This window comes from Aquarana catesbeiana, linkage group LG04 (genome assembly GCF_042186555.1).
Source record: "Aquarana catesbeiana isolate 2022-GZ linkage group LG04, ASM4218655v1, whole genome shotgun sequence".
Classification (NCBI taxonomy): Eukaryota; Metazoa; Chordata; class Amphibia; order Anura; family Ranidae; genus Aquarana; species Aquarana catesbeiana.
The window spans coordinates 440,802,953-440,822,148 of record NC_133327.1 but is presented as its reverse complement, the minus strand read 5'-3'; the positions used below and the strand labels follow the sequence as shown (position 1 = coordinate 440,822,148).

Sequence of the window (19,196 nt, the reverse complement as noted above, 5' to 3'; positions counted from 1 at the left end):
TTCCGTTCGCCTTTGTATGAGGTTGCCCGGGAAGATGCTGGCTTCATTCGAAGCAGGTCCATATGTCCAGTTTCAAGATTGGTGAAATACAGTATTCTGTCTGCTTGAAACAGGTAGGCCTAAGCCTTGGATTATCCAATGAATCTGGCCCCAAGGGTGCGCCAGAGTCTCAGTTGGTGGTTGATAACCAGGGATTTTCAGGAAGGGAAAACTTTCATTCCAGTTACTTGGAAAATTGTAACAACGGATGCCAGCCTGTGGGGCTGGGAAGCAGTCCTAGAAGAGACCACTGTTCAAAGAAAATAATCAGAGTCTGCGAAGTCCTTGCCCATCAACATCCTGGACATTCGGGCAGTACGTCTGGCTTTAATAGCCTGGACGTTCAGGTTGCGTCAGGATACAGTCCGACTATGCCACAGCAGTGGCCTATTTCAATCACCAAAAAGGGGGCACCAAGAACTTATGCAGCCCAGAGTGAGGTAAACCATGTTCTGACTTGGGCAGAGGAAACGTGTTCCTTGCCTATCTTTTTAATCTTTATCGCAGGGGTGGAGAATTGGCAGGCGAGTTTTTCTGAGCCGCCAACAGTTGTTCCCGGGAGAATAGTCTTGCATCCCGATGTCTTTCTAGCCAATGGCCAGAAAGGGGGTACCCCCGAACATAGATCTATTAGCATCTAGGTTCAACAAGAAGTTGGACAGGTTTGTGTCAAGGACAAGGGATCCGCTCGCCTATGGGCCAGATGCTTTAATGACTTTTTGAATCAGTTCTCACTGATCTATGCATTCCCTCCAGTTCAGCTGCTACTGCGGCTGTTACGCAGGCTCAGGGAGAAACAGAAGCCGGTAATTCTAGTGGCCCAGTAGATCCTGGTATGCAGGAATCTTAAAGATGGCAGTAAAGGGACCCTTGGTCTCTTCCATCTCGGCCAGGCCTGCTTTCGCAGGGGACGGTGTTCCATCCTGCCTTACAAGTGCTAAATGTGTTGGTTTGGCTATTGAAACCTACATTCTAAGGAGTAGGGGGCTTTCAGGTTCAGTAGCAACTGCCCTGATTAATGCAAGGTAGCCGGCCTCTAGGAACATTAACTATAGGGTCTGGAAGGCCTACATTTCCTTGTGTGAAACCAAAAGATGGCATCCTCGGAAGTATGTCATAATTAGAGTTCTTGCCTTCCTACAATTAGGAGCAGAAATTAAGTTAGACGGATTTGAGTGTGGTTGTGTTGGCTTTACAAGATCAGCTTTTCTTGAGCCCTTGCGCCATGTCCCCTTGATCCTTGTGACAGGGAATTTGGTGTTCTTGGTTCCGGTAACTTCCGCAAAAAGAGTTCCAGAGTTGGCAGCTTTTTTCTTGTAAAGAGCCATACGTAATCATTCTTAAGGATAAGGTGATGCTGCGTCCTCACACATCATATATTTTTTTTTTTTACCCAAGTTAGTATCTAGTTTTCATAGGAACCAAAGATGTTTCCCTAACTTTTTTTTTTTTTCCAGAACTCCGTTCTGCAGAAGAAGGATTATTACACTCTCTCGATGTAGTGAGAGCGGTTAGGCTATCTGAAAGCAACTGCTCAGATACGGAAGACTGATGCTTTGTTTGTGCTGCCAGTAGGGCCCAGGAAGGGTCAGGCAGCGTCAAAATCTAATATATATATATATATAGGAGGATACTGCCTTTTCGAGTTAGAGCACGCTCTACCAAAGCAGTAAGTGCTTCATGGGCGATGCGTCACCAAAGCCTCCATGACTCAGACTTGCAAGGTCGCAACTTGATCTTCGGTCCATACATTCACTAGATTCTATTAGGTGGATGTAAAAAAGGCATGAGGATGCCGCCTTTGGGAGCAGTGTTCTGCAGGCAGCAGTATAGGTCTGATGACGCCCTGATTGTTTGTGTCTCCCTCCCCTGAGATAGCATTGCTTTGGGGCATCCCACATAGTAATTACTATGGTGCTCTGTGTCCCGTGATGTACGATAAAGAAAATAGGATTTTTATAACAGCTTACCTGTAAAATCCTTTTCTTGAAGTACATCACGGAACACAGAGGTCCCTCCCCTCTTTTGGGACATATGTATATTGCTTTGCTACAAAAACTGAGGTACTCCCTGTAATGGGAGGGGTTATATAGGGAGGCAACTTCCTGTTTAGGGTCTACCAGTGTCCATCACCTGAAGGTGGCCTATAACCCACATAGTAATTACTATGGTGCTCTGTGTCCCGTGATGTACTTCAAGAAAAGGATTTTTACAGGTAAGCTGTTATAAAAATCCTATTTTGGCCCCCCTGTTAGATAAACAGCGCTTGAAGTGTCCTAGTTGATATAAGCTCCCCCTATCTGTGGTCGGCAGAGTTATTTTAATAAAAAATGATTTGAGTGCCCCAGCTGCTCTACATTTTTCATTCCTCGTCTATGTAGATTCCTCAAAGGTGGTTCCGATGTATTGACTCCCATTTTCAAGACCTTATTTGGAAAAAGCAGCAGCCTAGAATCAAACTTGCCACTATGCAGTATGCCAGAGATAAGGGCGGCCTAGAGGTGCCCCATCCTAAAATGTATTTCCTTGCTGCCCAGTCTCAGGAATTAGCTGGGTTGGGACAAATAGATTAATGGAGATCCCATAGTTGACCTAATCACTACCTCTGACCCTGCTTTACCTGCAATTTGCCATTTAGAGATGGATTTACCAGCTCTCTTGCCTTCTTCCCCTACTGTGGTTCTTCTGCGTAGAGTCTGGAGTGCCTTAAAGACCTCTCTGAAATTTATAGGGGGGGGGGTTCGGATTCACCCCCTTGTGGAATAACACGATATACCCCTGAGCTGGCTATATTAGAGGACTTCCATGAATGGAGTTGTAGGGGTTTACTTTATATAGATCAGACATTCTCTGGTAGTATACTTAAATCCTATGATCAAATACGGTCTGAATTTCTGCTATCTCAAAAACCATTCTACCAATACCTGCAGCTTTGGCACGCACTCCAAGCCCAAAACCGCATCAGAATACTTCATGAATCAGACTCCCTTGTAATTGCTGAAGTAGTCTCAGTATCAGAGAAGAGAGGGGTATTCTATCGTATATATCAATAGCTGCTTGCCTCCATACAAGACCCTGCAGCATTCAGGAGGGCAGCATGGATAAGACATTGAAGGGATAGATGGTCAACAATGGGATTTGGCCTTGGAATCGATATCCTTTATCGCCCTATCCTCATCACACAAACTCTCTCAGCTTTTCATATTGCAGCAAGCTTTTAGAAAGCCAGCCCAGCTGTTTAACTGAGGTAGGAGAGATTCACCCCTGTCTAAAATGTACACCTCATAGAGGCGATTTTATCCATATGATATGGAGGTGTCCATTTTAGACAGGGGTGAATCTCTCCTACCTCAGTTAAACAGCTGGGCTGGCTTTCTAAAAGCTTGCTGCAATATGAAAAGCTAAGAGATGCAAGTGGTACAAACAGTGTGCTTATTGGGTGCCCTGGACCCTGAATTGTACCAACCAGGAGCGTACCCAATGATCTCACTCACTCAATATACTTGGCTAGAAAGTGGATGGCAAGATATTGGATGGCCTCCACCATTCCGACAGTTAAACAATGGATAATGTTAATTATTTAATACTGAGGAAGCAAATTGCCTGCCGCCACTGTAGTGTCATACATAAGTTTCAGCTGGTTTGGCAAAGGTGGCTAGACTCAGCAGGGTTGGCCCCCCAAAACTAGTAATGGATAGGCTGCTGCAGCTTTAATCAGTGTTGACATTATCTCCCATGGTATACTGGCTTTTGATATTCCCGCCTTATTAAATCTGTTTAGTTATTTTCTGTTTTTTTCATTTGTTTTGCACCTTTTTGAACTGGTGCACAGATTAGTCACTTTTACCCTCCTCGCTTACAGAACTCCTAGCAATAGATTTAGAAGTTATTGACACGGTGGATATGATCCTTTCTAATCCGTTATATCTATGCACGTTTGCATATCTTATGTGATGTATCTATTTTCTTGTTCTGACCTTTTAATATCAATAGGAGTTTGGATTAAAAAAGATGTTAAAAGGTATGGTTCAGAAAGAAATTAGAGAATTTGAAGGTTAGAAACGGGTGTTGTCAATGCCCTGATTTAGAATATTTTTTTAATGTTTTAAAGAGATTTGAAACGGGCAGTTTATTGTGTAAATCTGGATCTAATGTTTGCTTGTTGAAATGCTATGCTTAACTAAGTGAATTGCCTTTTACTGTTTTAACCACTTAAGGACCAGGCCTATTCTTCAAACTTGTTTACAAGTAAAAATCCTTTTTGCTAGAAAATTGCATAGAACCCCCAAACATATTTTTTTTTTTTTTTTATTTCAGACACCCTAGAGAATAAAATGGTGGTCGTTGCAATACTTTGTCACACTGTATTTGCGCAGCGGTCTTACGAGCGCACTTTTTTGGAAAAAATGCACCTTTTTTAATTCTAAAATAAGAAAACCTTAAAGTTAGCCCAATTCCCAATTTTTTATACTGTGAAAGATAATGTTACGCCGAGTAAATTGATACCCAACATGTAAATAAGCCAGTTCTTAGGGTCAGGCTGGACCACATTCGGTGCAAGCTGCTTTTCCTTTATTACTAGCTTTTCTGCATGGTAGTGCAGGAATAAAAATACCTGATAGCTGATACCCAACATGTCATGCTTCAAAATTGCGCCCGCTCGTGGAATGGCGACAAACTTTTTGACCCTTAAATCTCCTAAAAATTTCTACAGGTTACCAGTTTTGAGTTAGAGGAGGTCTTTAGCTAGAATTATTGTGCTCTCTCTCTATCAATCATGGCAATACCTCACATGTGTGGTTTGAACACTGTTTACATATGCAGGTGGGACTTGCGTATGCGTTTGTTTCTACGTGCGAGCATGGCAAAACAGGGCGCTTTAAATGTGTGTATTTTTTTTTCTTTCTTTTACTTTATTTTTTATTTTTACACGGTCCCTTTTTAAAAAAAAAAAAGTTTGAATCACTTTTATGTCTATTACAAGGAATGTAAATGTCCCTTGTAATAGAAAAAAAGCATGACCTCTTTTTAATGTAAGATTTGGGGTCAAAAAGGCCCCTCAGATCTCACATTTACACTTAAATGCAATAAAAAGAAAAGTTAATTTTTTTTTTTTTTTTTTCATTTCAATAAAAAAATAAATCCTCTTTAAGGCCGTTGGCGGAAGGGAAGTTTGATGTCGCTAACATCATTGAGTCGAGTGGGGGCCATCATTCCCTCACTCAACTCAGTCTCTGAGGGGAAAATACCAGATCGTCTCCGCCGCTAACGGCAGGTCCGGTAAGCAGCGGAGACCACCCAAACGCGACGGGAGGGGGGTGGGCACCTCTCCCGTCGCTGATTAACATGATCTCGCAGTGGAGACCACTTTAAGATAAGAGGACTGCCCGCCGTTTCAGTAAATACCGGGGTTATGGCTGCTGTGACCCCGGTATTCTACGTCAAAGTACCGACGTACAGCTACGGCGTTTTGCGGTAAGTGGTTAATCAACCAAAATCTCTTTTATCTGCTATGTACAGTTTAAGTAGCAATTGGTCAACAACTGATCCTGAGCAGGGATACTTTCCAGCATATACCAAAGTAATCTTAAAGGCAGATGTCTGTTAAAGTGTTCTAAAGCCTAAACTTTATTTTTTTTTATTTTTTTTTTTTTTATCACTTGCATTAAGGTAAAAAATGTTTAGGCATTGTTTTTGGCCCCTCACCCCCCCTTATTTACCTAATCCCTCATTCGATCCAACGCTGTGCACGTCTGCAGCTCTTCTCTCCCTTCACTTCCATGTCTCATTGACAGCCGCTGGTGCACCAGCAAAGCCAGTGACGAGGGAGTGGGGGGCAGGGCCAAGTCCCTCTGTGTCGATGGATGCAGTAGCGGGGCTTTGAAGCCAGCATGCACTAGTGCCCCCCATGGGAAGTGGCTTCCCGTGGGAGCACAGGACAGAGAGGAGGGGCCAGGAGCACCAGAGGGGTGGTACCTGAGAGGAGATTCTGGGCCGCTCTGTGCAATGGAATTGCACAGAGCAAGTAAGTATAGAGATGTTTTTTTAATTTATTTAAATTTCCTTTATAATCACTTTAAGCCTCCTTTTTAACTCAAAAAATGTTTATTAACTTTCAATAAGTTGCTTTCAATTGCAAAACAGATGTAATGGTTTTTCTATACACATTTGAAATGTGCATTTATTATGTTGCAAGGTAAGCTTTGCTTTTTAATGAGAATATAATGGTGGTTCAGTCCGTTGCATATTAAATATTACATTCTCCTTTCTAGCCAGTAGATGGAGCTTTACACTCTGCATTCAAAATTTGCGTGCATTCATAAATACACTATAGGGGGATTTACTAAAACTGGTGCACACAGAATCTGGTGCAGCTGTGCATAGTAAGCAGTGAACTTCCAGGTTTTATTGTCAAAGCTTAACTGAACAAGCTGAAGTTAGAAGCTGGTTACTATGCACAGATGCACCAGATTCTGTGTACACCAGTTTTAGTAAATGTCCCCAAATGTGTAATAATGGATGTGGTATCAAGGTGATCTCTTTTGTATATGCATTTATAGATCGCAAAAATGCATGTCTGTTTTTATATCCGATTGGAAAATGTAAGTATAGCTTGTCTCTTATCACAAAACTAATCTTGTACACTGTTCATATATTAAAAAGGCATTGGTAAGGTAAAACTACCCTTTTTTTTCCAGTGTTCATTATATTTATCAGTACTCCACAAAGTTAACCTACAACTAAAGAGTGAAAATGTAATAAATTGTATTTAGGGTTATAAAAATGTCACACCTCTAAAGCAGACTGTGTCTCTAGAATTGTTATCAGACATGAGATCTATTGCTGTTGCACAGGATGGTGGTGCAGCTTTTCCTAAGCCCATGAGGTCAAGGGTCTCAACATCACTTTTCTCCCAATTAGATTGCACAATAAGACATACATTTGAGAAAAAAATATATATTTTGTGTCTACTACATGTACTGTACCCCTGCTAGATAGGGTTAATTGAAAGAAATAATATGATGGTCATCCATGTTTACACTGTGCCCATTTACCTGTTATTCTGCACTGAATCAGCAGAGGCAAATTCCATGGTAAATAGAAAATAATTGTTTTCCGTGTGCCCCATTCACACCACAACTCAGCAGAGGGATGTGGTACAGAAAATGCAGCATACTCACATTTTTCCACAGCACACCGCAGCTCATCTGAAGTCGCCATCCATCGCCAAACTGCAGTACAGCTGCAGTGCATAGCAATGACTGAAATGTCATTGCAGTAAAGTATTAAAAAAACAAACAAAAAAGCCTTGCGCTGTAACAATGCAAGGCACCTCCCCGCTGATCTTGGTGTTGCAAAACTTTAATTGTGGAGCATGTATGCTCCAGGGGGGGCACCCTTATGGACTGCTGTTTAGAGCAGTGGTTCTCAACCTCGGTCCTCAAGTACCCCAAACTGGCCATGTTTTCAGGTTTTCCTTCACTTTGCATAGCTGCTTTAAATCGTTATCAATGACATGGTGTTAAGAGCTAGTTTATCTAAGCGAAGCTCCCAAAACATGGCCCGTTGGGGGGGTACTTGAGGTCTGAGGTTGAGAACCACTGGTTTAGAGGTTGTCATTCTGTAAGGGATATTTTTATCCTTGTAAATAAAAAATAAATAAAACAACCTTGACAATCTTTAGCAGTAAATATGATCTTCTGATCGAAGACAATGCAGAGGAGACAAGCAAAAGTCATCGACATTCTAAACATAAAAAAGAAAAGAAACGCCACTACTCTGATGATGAAGATGAAAGGAGAACAAAAAAGTCAAAGGTACTTTATGCAACTTGCACTGCTAAACATGACCCCCTTTTTTTTATATATATATATATATATATATATATATATATATATATATATATATATATATATATATATATATATATATATATATTATATGTTCATTTCTTTAAACATTTGCAGCAATGTTAAAATATTCTGGTATCACAAACAGTACATTGACATGCAAATTGTAGATTGAACCTTGATGTTGCAAAGCCTACGTAATGCTCTAAATGTGAACTTTAGAACTAAAGCCCTATAATCAAGCCCCACCCTCCTGGTAAATTATCACAAGATAAATGCATTTGCTGGTTTCTTGAGAATGCTAGTTTCCTGACAGTCTGGCTTTAGTAGCTCTGGATCACAGACTCGAAAACCAGCACAGAGCAAACAAAGTCTGAAAATTCGGAATTTCTGATATCTACGCCTGTTCTAAGTCAGAGACCCAGAAACCACTGGATCAACATGACAGTCAAGCAACTTTGATGCAAAAGTAGCTTACTTAAAGTGGATGTAAACCCACTCTCATCATTTCTAAATTATTTCCATAGTGGTGATCTTTAAGGATATACATGCCTCCTGCATGTATCCTTACCTGTCAAATATCTCCCCTTTAGCTGTTTGGAGCCCTGCAATACTCTGGATTCTGTGGGCAGATCTGTTGTCCAGGTTTCGGTGGGTGGAGTCGTGATGTCAGACTCCCTATCCACCTCTACACTCCCCTTGGCCAGGCATCGATATTTCTTACATTGAACTTCTGCTGGTCTCGTGGATTATGCCCCATGATCACTAACTTCCAGTCAAACCCCGGGAAATTTACCAAAGTCACCACATGACTTCAGCTCCCCCATTTATGCTGAGGTGTGGAGCAGCCAATCCTGGGAGAGCTGGAGAAGAGGGGGGATGTGAAGTACACAGAATGCCTCTCTCACACTCATGCATGAAATAAGGAATTCCCCTGTCAGTCACAGCAAGAGGGAAGAAGGGACTTCTATTTCTCTTTGTGTTTTTTATCTTACTGAAGAAAGATAAGAGGATTGCTCAGAGCTGGATTAACTTCACGGCAAGACTGGGCACAGATGAAATGACATCCTTTGCTGTAACAGATATGAGTCTTAATTTGAAAATATTTTTTGGGGTTTACATCCACTTTAATTCTCATGTCAGGTTTTAGATTTTGTTTAACCACTTCCAATCTAGAGCAGTTTTTAAATATTTCACACATTAAAACCAACATTTTAGGCTATAAAATTGCCTAAAACCCCCAGCAGCCATTTTTTTGTACAAAATACTGTAAGAGAGCAGGCTATGTTGAGTAAATGGATACCAAATATGTCAGGCCTTAAAATTCTTGTGTGCCTGCAAAATGGAAAAAAAAATGATGGTACTTTGAAATTATCAATTGGTGACACTTTATATTCCTTTACAGCTCATCAGTTGCAAGTTAACTGTATATGAGGGACCTAGAATTCTTTTTTCTCTGGCAATGTACAGTAGAGGTCCACCGATATATCGGCCGAGGCCGATTATTATCAAAATTAGGCCGATATTTAACACTGGCCGCTGTTCCTCCTCCCTTCTCCACACTCAGCGCGGCGCTTGATGCTTGCCAGAGCCGCTGAGTGTGTGAAACTGACACATAACACAGAGGAGAGAGAGAGGGGGGGGGGGGAATCTGTCAAAATTGAGGTTGATGTCGGGGGTGGACGGGACCCAGCAGCTATCAAACACCAGCCAATGGGATGGGATCTGGGTGGGCCGCTACGTGTATGTGGCCCCGTCCCTTTTCTTAAGCAGCCCAATCATTGGCTGGTGGTTTGATAACTGCTGGGTCCCCCCTATCCCGACATTAATCTCAATTCTGACATCTCTCTGTTACTTGTCAGTTTCACACACAGTTACACTCAGCTTAGTGTGAAACCTATCAGTGCCACCTGCCAGTGCCACCTGCCACCGCCAATCAGTGCTGCCTATCAGTGCCACCTCCAACCAGTGCCACTCCAATCAGTGCCACCTGCCAGTACCATGCTAATCAGTGCCACCTGCTGGTGCCAATAGTGCCACCTGCCAGTTCCAAACCAGTGCCACTGCCAATCAGTGCCACCTGCCAATCAGTGCCACGTGCCAGCGCCACCTGCCAGTGCCATCTGTCGGTTCCAAACCAGTGCCGCCTGCCAATGCCAACCAGTGCCACCTGCCTAAGCCAACCAGTGCCACCTGCCTAAGCCAACCAGTGCCACCTGCCACAGCCAACCAGTGCCACCTGCCACAGCCAACCAGTGCCATCTGTACTGAGGACATCAAGTGTGTTGTAGAGTGACAGGAGCAAGCAGGGAGGAGTGGAGTGGGTGAGTTTTTTTTTTTTTTAAATCGGCCACAAAAATCGGCATCATATATCGGCCATCGGCCGCCCCAATTTCTAAATATTGGTATGGGCCAGAGAAAAACCCATATCGGTCGACCTCTAATGTACAGTATATGTGTGGTGCATTTGTTTACGCAGAATTTGTCTTTTTTTTTTTTTTTTTGTTTTTTTACTTTTTAATTTTTTTTTTTTTTTTTTTTTTTTTTTTTTTTTTTTTTTTGTACTTAACTTTATTTCTATTGCAAGGGGGTTAACAAGCTTTTTCCTAAAGAAAGTGCTCTGTTTCAACCTTTAAGTTCTGATAAGGCTCTTAGCCCTAATATGCTGCATGGAGAGTGTAGTTTATCAAATCTCTACTTTCTGTGCATATGCACAGAATTTTATGGCTTAGAGCTGTTCCTGTTCACCCTCCAACTTGTTCTATTTAGAATCATCAAACACGTACCCTTTGCTGCACGTCTCGGGTATATCTTCTTTCTAACACATTCACACTCCATGTGTACTCTTAGCAGGAGGTTTGTTATTCTTCATTGCTGGCTGTGACCTTTTTTGTCCCTCTGGGGCCTTCTTCAGGTACTCTTGTCCAAGCAGAGCCCTCCTCTTTTGTTCAGGGGGGTTACTTCTATTAAGGTTCTTCCGTAAGAATCGATTCTTCTCTGTTGCCCCTGCAGCTGTAGTCAAGCCTTGGCTTCTCCCAGTTTCCTATGTGCTGCCTTGAATGCATATCAAATACTTTACGATTCACCCTCTGGTTGGGGTCAGGACTGTCATCTGTGGCTCCCTGCAACATGTTTCCTTGGAAAGTGCCCCCTTTTCTGTTCCTCACAGGGTAGTCCCTATAGGGGATTCCTCCTTGTTCCACCCTGCTCAGTGGTTCTTTTGCCTTTTTTTTTCTGCCCCCCCCCCCCCTCGGTGAACGAGTCCCTTCTTTCCCACCTGAGCTGAGTCTCCCTGAACGGTCAGGGTTCTTGGGCTTGCTAAAAAAAAATAGAGCCTGAGTGGCCAGGGTTATGAGGAATTTTTAGGTGAGGCTTTATTGGAAAAGGAAAGTCTCTCTGGGAAATTTCCTAAAGTGTGGACACTTTGTAGTTCTTTTAAAAGAATTTTGTGTTTGTCTTGAAACAGATCCCTGTGATCCACCTTGGTGCTGATCCAAGGCTCTACAAGAGGCTCCCATTTCTTCCCAAACCAAGATTAAGCCCCAGTCCCCCTGGTGGGAATCTGTACTGTACTGTTAGGGCTCATTTTGTTTTTTTTTGTTTTTTGTTTTTTTGCAGGCTAGCTGGTAAGTGTGCTGGGAATTTTTTTGTTTTTTAGTGTGTTAGGCCCCTTCCATATGCACCTTACGGTAAAGGCTAGTTATAGATTGGGGTGGTGCGTGGGAACACACGGGTGCTTTCAGCTGCCATTGTGCTGTTGCTGGGTGTCCATGGTGTCCCTGCACCTTTTTAACCTGTCTTAATTTATCCACTGCTATATGTGGTCCAGCTTGCAGACCCTCAAAACTATAGAGTTAGGACCACAGTATACGTAGGAGCCTTGGGGCACTGTGGCTTTTACATATGCAAATGTGTGCAACTAAACCTTGTCTTTTACATGAACTTGTTAGACCGGGGCAATTTTTTTTTTTTTTTGCAGGCTAGTTGGCAAGTGTATAGAAAAAAGGGGGAAGGACTAGAGAGTTCAAAAAGGAACAAACTGGTAATAGCAAAAAATATATATTTTCTTTTATTATGAAAAAATTCCACCAAAATATTATTCAAAAAATACCTCCACCACTAGATTATAAAATATGATGATAACATTATCAAGACACAGATGGCCACACCAGTCATTCACCCTCATTCAAATCATAAACCAGCTAATTAATATAGGAATTCCTAGTGGAGGAAGATATTCATCAGATGCATGAAATCTGTGCTTTAAGACTGAACTTTGGCTCGTTTATTCTACAGTGATTCACTTGCTGTGATTCTGCCATACTACACAGACACCAACCCTCCTCTGTCCTAGTCCTTGATTCTAAGCCTCAACTTGGTAAAATTTTTTAGTGATCCTCTAGGACTATCTGTAATTGTTCCATATACACGATTTCAGTGTTCCCAGCAATTATATGTTGAAATGCCTATGGACTTCCTCTGTGACTATTGGCATTTTAGCTTCCATGTATCTGATAAATGAAATCCTAGAGGAGGAAGATATTTATTAGCTGGTTTATGATTTGAATGAGGGTGAATGACTGTTGTGGCCATCTATGTCTTGATAACGTTATCATCATATTTTATAACTTAGTGGTGGAGGTATTTTTTGAATAATATTTTGGTGGAAATTTTTCATAATAAAGAAAATATACATTTTTTACTATTACCAGTTTGTTCCTTTTTGAACTCTCTAGTCCTTCCCCCTTTTTACTATATGTTGATCTGATTCAGAGTAACACACCGTTTTGACGATTGATATGCAACCAGGTGAATGGTATTTTTAACTGGACTGTAGAGCTGTGTTGTGTTTGCTATCTAATCCTCCCATTTCCAGAAACATACACAAGGGTGAGACTCCTTGACTATCCTTGTGTGTTTTTTACTAGTTGGCAAGTGTGCTGGGTTTTTTTGGTTGTTTTATAATGGGAATCTGTACTGCCTTCTGAAGATGTGGAAGTTGACAATTTAATAACGGGTGCTTTATGTACAGCTGGGGGCTATAATTCAATGAGCTATACAGGAATCTATTTAAAAACTTCCATTGAGATTAGCAGGAGATCTGTCAGAGCAGAGTGAGTGGATGACACATCCATGTCTGTTCAGTTTATGCAGAGCTGACACAGACAGAGCCTGCTCTGCTCTGTCAGCAGCTGGGAGTAAATGGACTCCACTGTACACTTACACCCGACTGCCCTCTGATCCACCTAGACAGAGGAGGATAAACCCCCTTCTGGATTGGACTGGAAGTAGGTGCATGTAAATGGACACAAGTCCTTTTTACACCAGCTGGTCCATAGAGGTGAATGGACTATCCAATCGGATCCAACTGAAAAACTGACAGTGTGGAACTGTTCTGACCCTTCGTTTTAAAGGGGCCTAACTCTTGTACTTATACTTCAGCACTGTTACCCCAAATAGGGGAAATCTCTGCTAAAAGTGTCCCCACTGGAACATTTTTTCCTTCCGTTGCTGTTTTCACGACAACTAAAATATATCGAAGAGAAAGGAAAAAAACGCTGTTCACCAATGACATTACTACAATCCAGGTTGCACAGATGCATTTTAACTTTACAAAATAGATTGTAGTGTTCAAAAATGACATTTAAATCCTGCAAGACTATTTAAAAACACCAGAATATATTCCAAAATATGGGGATTTGGTCACACTATATGGTCATATAGTGCTAAGCCCACTTACTGTGTCTAAGTACCCTATTATAAGTGGGTCCTACACTATTCATAGAATGAAAGAGCCTGCGTCTCAACCATGGGAGCCAAAATCCTTTTTATGGGAGAACTGAAAGGACTCCTTCTATAACACAGGTGGACACCAATGAGACATAATGAAAGGGGGATGGGGTGCTCCGGCCCAAGGGACCTGGTCAGGATCCATACAATATACAAAGAGACTTGCGTTTTCATTCAAGATGGTGCTGCTATAAGACCGCAAACAGAACAAAATGGATTATAGCGTAAACATAGAAAAATTACATTTAAATCCTGCAAGGCTATTTAAAAACACCTGAACATATTCAAAAATATGGGGATTTGGTGACACTATATGGTCATATAGTGCCAAGCCCACTTACTGTGTCAAAGTACCCCATTATCAGTGGGTCCTACACTATTCATAGAATGCAAGAGCCTGCGTCTCAACCATGGGAGAAATACACTCCTCTTTATGGGAGAACTAAGAGGATGACTCCTATAACACAGGTGGAAACTAATGAGGTAATGAAGGGGGGGTGCTCAAATGTTATTTTTGTACCTGTGCGCTAAAATCTATTTTGTTCTGTTTGCTGTCACATTTTTAGGGTGTGCCCCCTAATTCTGTTTGTACATTTTAACTTTAGCCTGCTGATTTTGGATTTAATTGCTGAGTTGTTCAATGCAATATAACTATGAAGAGGGCCCTGTGCAGACCCTAAACACAAAGATTATATTTAGTTTCTTGTAATATCCCTGTAATAACTTGATTTATCTTAAAATATATGGTATGCGTTGTTTGGATCACTTAGCCCTTTGTATGTATTTTATAAGCTTTTTTGCATTTGCAGGATCCTGATAGAAATGATCGCCACCGAAGACATGAGGAGGATTATTGCAAAGAGAAGAGGCGAAGTGAGAAAAAAGAAGGCAGGAGAAGTCGTAGTCCTTCCCGTGAGCGTAGTAGTTACCATAGCTCCAGGGAGGATGCAAAAGAAAGAGACAAGGACAGGAGAAGAGACAGAAGTCCCAAGCAGTACAAAGAGAGGTCCAAGTACCAAGAAAGATGCTGATGTGAAATCCAAAATTTTGCAGCTGTTACTGGAGTAGAAAAATCTTCCAATGGGGGCACCTGTCCTGGAGAACTGTTTTAAGATTGGATTTCCCATCACTTTGCAAAGTTTCCTCTAATTTCCTTTTTTGCCTACAGGAAAAAAAAAAGAGGTGAAGGGAAAATTATACACACACACAAACACTGACATGGGTTTTAAACCATTCCATAGTCTATAAACACAGAATTTGCAGTTTGTTACACTGAACTCATTTTAGGGTAAATTAGGTTACATAGGAGGTGAGGTTGAAAAAAGACACACAAGTCCAACCTATGTGTGTGATTATATGTCAGTATTACATTGTATAGATAACCTCTGACTTAAGCACAAATCCCCTTTGAAAAACAGGGCAACTTATCACGCCATCAGGAGTTCAGGATCTCTGCAGTCACAGAATGCTTAAAGAGGAGCTCTGGTCATTGTGAAAAAAGTAGCTACAAATACTGCAGCTGCTGTCTTTTAGTATACAGACACTTAGGCTCGGTTTACACTAGGGGCGGCACGACTTGCAGGTCGCCTCACCGAAGCGACCTGCACACGTCTGCCACGGCGACTTGCAAAACGACTTCTGTATAGAAGTCTATGCAAGTCACCCCCAAAGTAGTACAGGAACCTTTTTCTAAGTCGGAGCGACTTGCGTCGCTCCGCTTAGAACGGTTCCATTGTACAGAACGGGACGCTACTTGTCGCCTGACAAGTCGTCCTAGTGTGAACCGGCACTTACCAGTCCAGAGTTCCAGTGCTGTCATCACCTGGGCCGGCTATTTGCCAATCTTCAGGTCCCCAGTGCCATCCTCTTGCTTATGAGAATCTGGCTGTGACATCCAGATGTTTCAAAGCTGGCTTCCCACTGCTCATGTGCGAGCCGAGCAGAAATGGGAGCGAGCATGAACCAGAAATCGGTGCTCCCAGAAGAAAAAGAAAAAATCCATGGGGGGGGGGGCTGGCTGATGTGAGGGTGGCGTGGTTGTGTGATGTTAGGGTGGGTTGGAGGAGAATCAGCGGAACCTCCCTTTTTTAAGTGAATTTCCCTTTTTTTTTTTTTCTTCTAAATATTTTGAAACCCACAAGAATCTCTTAGGGCACTTTCACACTGCCAGCGCCCGGGCGTCAGCAGTAAAGCGCTGCTATTTTTGTAGCGGCAGTATTCGGCCGCTAGCGGGACACTTTTAAGCCCAGCTAGTGGCTGAAAAAGGGTTAAAACCGCCCGCAAAACGCCACTGCAGCCACAGTTTGGCGGCGCTGCCCATTGATTTCAATGAGCAGGGGCTTTTTTTGTATTCACCGCTCCTGCAGCGCTGCAAAGAAGCTGCTTGCGGGACTTTTTGTGACGCCCTGCCAGCGCAGCGCCCCAGTGTGAAAGCACTCGGGCTTTCACACGGGGATTCCAGCCGAGGCTTTACAGGCGCTATTTTTAGCGCTAAAGCAGCTGAAAAATGCCTCCGGTGTGAAAGGGGTCTAATTGTAAAGCAGATGTTGCTATTATAGAAAAACAAATAAAACATCAGTGGGCTAACCAAACCAAACGGCAGAGAGAAAGGGTCATAGTTATGAATATCAGATGGAAGTGCACGGTGTACCATGGCTTGGCACATGCTGGATATTTAACTTCAGGCTTAATTACCTGTACAGGCCTAAAATTTTTGAGTAGGGGTACATTTTCTTATACCGTTTATACAATATGCACTGCAAGGAGCAAAGCACAATTATTTATAACAAGTAAAATTATTCATTTAACTGAAGGCAGGCCAGTGCAAGATGGATCCTGATTGGTCGCCATGAAATCTTACCATCTTGCATTTAGCTGTGCTCTATTTAATAAGTAGAACTTTAAACAGAGTCCAGCCCATACATTTGTGAAAATGAGGCATAATATTTTAAACAATGAAAATGCATATATCCATTTCATACATTATAGAATAAAAAATATTCGTATATTCCAATGTGTGATATACATGTGTAATTAAAAGATAGATAACAGACTAAAAACTTGTTACTTTTTTTTTTTTCTTTCAGTGCTTCCGTTGACACTTTAAGCAAAGTATACCACATGGGGGATTTCTTTGTTCAATAAAAAACAGTAGGGGATATTTATACATGGGAAAGTATCAAATATATTGTGGGGATCCCCTTAGTGATGGCACGAGGAATTCCCCTTGTGGTTAACATCTGATTATGAAAGGGAAAAATGCTAAACAAATATTTGTAAATATAGTGCATTTTATGTTGTACCATAAGTGCTAGGTCGCTGTATACCTAAGTAGCGTATTGCTTCAAGAATGTTTTTTGTATAGCAATTAGGGTTGCACCCATACCAGCATCGGTATCAGTGCCGATACCAAGTATTTTCACAACTATCGGTACTCGTGTAAATGCACCGATACCTGAAACCAATACTTTCAAGCTCGGTTCATTGAGCTGTCAGTGAGTCTCCTCTGTTGACAGCTGAAGTGTTAAAGAAGTCCAGTAATGGGAGCTTTCAAACATTGCCAGGTGCTCTTCTTTTTTTTTTTTTTTTTTTTTTTCTTAAATTAACATTGCTCAGCTGAAGCACTAAAATAACATTGTTTCTTTTTGTATCTTTCTGTTTCTTTATCTGCAGATCAAAGCGATGAGCAAATGTTTAACCCCTTATTAACTCTTAATTTACTCGAATCAGCCTTAATAAACTCCCTATTCTCCATTTAATTATTTTCCTCCTTTTTTTATAAATGATAAACAATTAAAACTTTTTTTTTTTTTTTTTTGTTTGCTTTGTTAGTGAATATTTTTACACATATATATTAACATATATTTACATTGAAAATGTATAGTTTATAACTTTTCAATGCTTTGTACCATTGCTGACAGCTGAAGTGAAAACAAAACAATTGCGGTAGGTATCGGTAATTGGTATCTGCGAGTACTAGAAAAAAGTATCAGTACTTGTACTCGTAAAAAAATGGTATCGGTGCATCCCTAATATCAATGGCTTTCTTTTAGTGGTATTTAATTACCACTGGGTTTTTTTTATTTTTTGCTATGTAAATGAAAAACTACCGAACATATTGAGGAAAAAAAACAAAAACATGTTTTTGTTATAAAAATTTGCAAACAAATCTTTCTTCGTGAATTTAGCCCAAAATGTATTCTGCTACATTTCTTTGGTGTAAAAAAAACAAAAAAAAAAAACAAAAAAAAAAATCTGTGTATGTGTATAAAAATAGGGGAAAAATTTACTGTAGTGTTTTTTGTTTAAATAAATTGTGTATGTATAAATTTTGGGGTGGAGGGTTAAATCTGGATGTGAAAGATGTATGAAAAACTTTTTTCTGAATAAAAATGACTTGATTTGGGAAAAAAAAAACCACTTTAAATAAGTAGTGGTCAAGGCATGAGGTATTTAACCTCTTCATGCTGGCGGAACACATATACTGTATGCGGCGTGTGGGCCTTCACGCTGAGCGGCTGTATATACATGGGCCTGTGTAAACCACTTACCGTGGTGAGAGTGCGCTCAGAGCGCAGTCGCCGGGCAGTTACTGGAAAGCTCCCAATGCATATGTGCAATTGGGAGCTTTCCAATTGGAAATCTCGAAATGACTTTTCATATTTAGCTACATAATAAGCGACGTTAAACGTGTGTGTTGTGCTGAAACATTGCGGCGTCCATTCTTCTGACACACACACACACACACACAGCTAAAGGTCTCTCTTTAGGGTTTATCAACATTCTCCTTGTGCTTATTACTTTTCTCATGCCATACAAAGGTTTCCCTTTTAACTGGCGCCTTTATCATTTTGCATCAGATCTTTGGGGGAAAAGACTGCAAACTTTACCTGTAACTGTATCCTCTGAAAAAATAAGCCATGAAAATTGTTCCAGCTAATGCCTATTGAAAGGGTGTGTTTTTTATTTATTTATTTTTTTTTTTAAGAGGTCTGCTCAGCATCACCATAATTTTTCCTCTTAGCTGTTATGGCAATCGAGTTGTGAGACAAACTACAGTGGAACCTCGGATTACGAGCATAATCCGTTCCAGGAGTATGCTTGTAATCCAATGTACTCGCATATCAAATCGAGTTTTCCCATTGAAGTCAATGGAACCGAAAATAATTTTATTCCGCATTGACTTCAATGGGATGCAATACCGCAAGCAGCCAGAGGCGGGGGGCGCCGGAGAGCCTCGGAAACGGACGAAAAGGCCTGAGGGACATTTCGGCGGACCTCGGAAAGAGTCCGTTCACGAGCCTTTCCAAGGTTTGCCGAGGTCAGCCGACATGTCCTCGGGCCTTTCCGTGCATTTCCGAATGGCAACTTTTGACTCTGCTCGGCTTCGGCGCTCCCCACCTCAGGCCAAAGTGGAACTGCACACTGCTTTTAGCCTGAATCCTGCTCGTTTTGCGAGACAACACTGGCAAACCGAGTTAGGAATTTTAGAAGTACAGTGCTCGGTTTGCGAAACTC

At 41.5% G+C, this 19,196-nt stretch overlaps 1 protein-coding gene across 2 annotated transcripts in view; it reads left to right on the top strand.

The window, feature by feature from the left end:
• Positions 1–18,071, top strand: part of PPIL4 (peptidylprolyl isomerase like 4) — a 74,978-nt gene extending 56,907 nt beyond the window's left edge. The window contains exons 12-13 of one of the 2 annotated variants that reach the window (XM_073627444.1): positions 7,727–7,856; positions 14,489–18,071. In XM_073627444.1, the coding sequence (XP_073483545.1) occupies positions 7,727–7,856; positions 14,489–14,710 (352 nt within the window). In that variant the 3' untranslated portion in view covers positions 14,711–18,071. Of the gene's footprint in view, positions 1–7,723; positions 7,857–14,488 lie in introns of both variants that reach the window. The other variant, XM_073627443.1, reaches the window with a different exon arrangement.
• Positions 18,072–19,196: the final 1,125 nt, after the last annotated feature.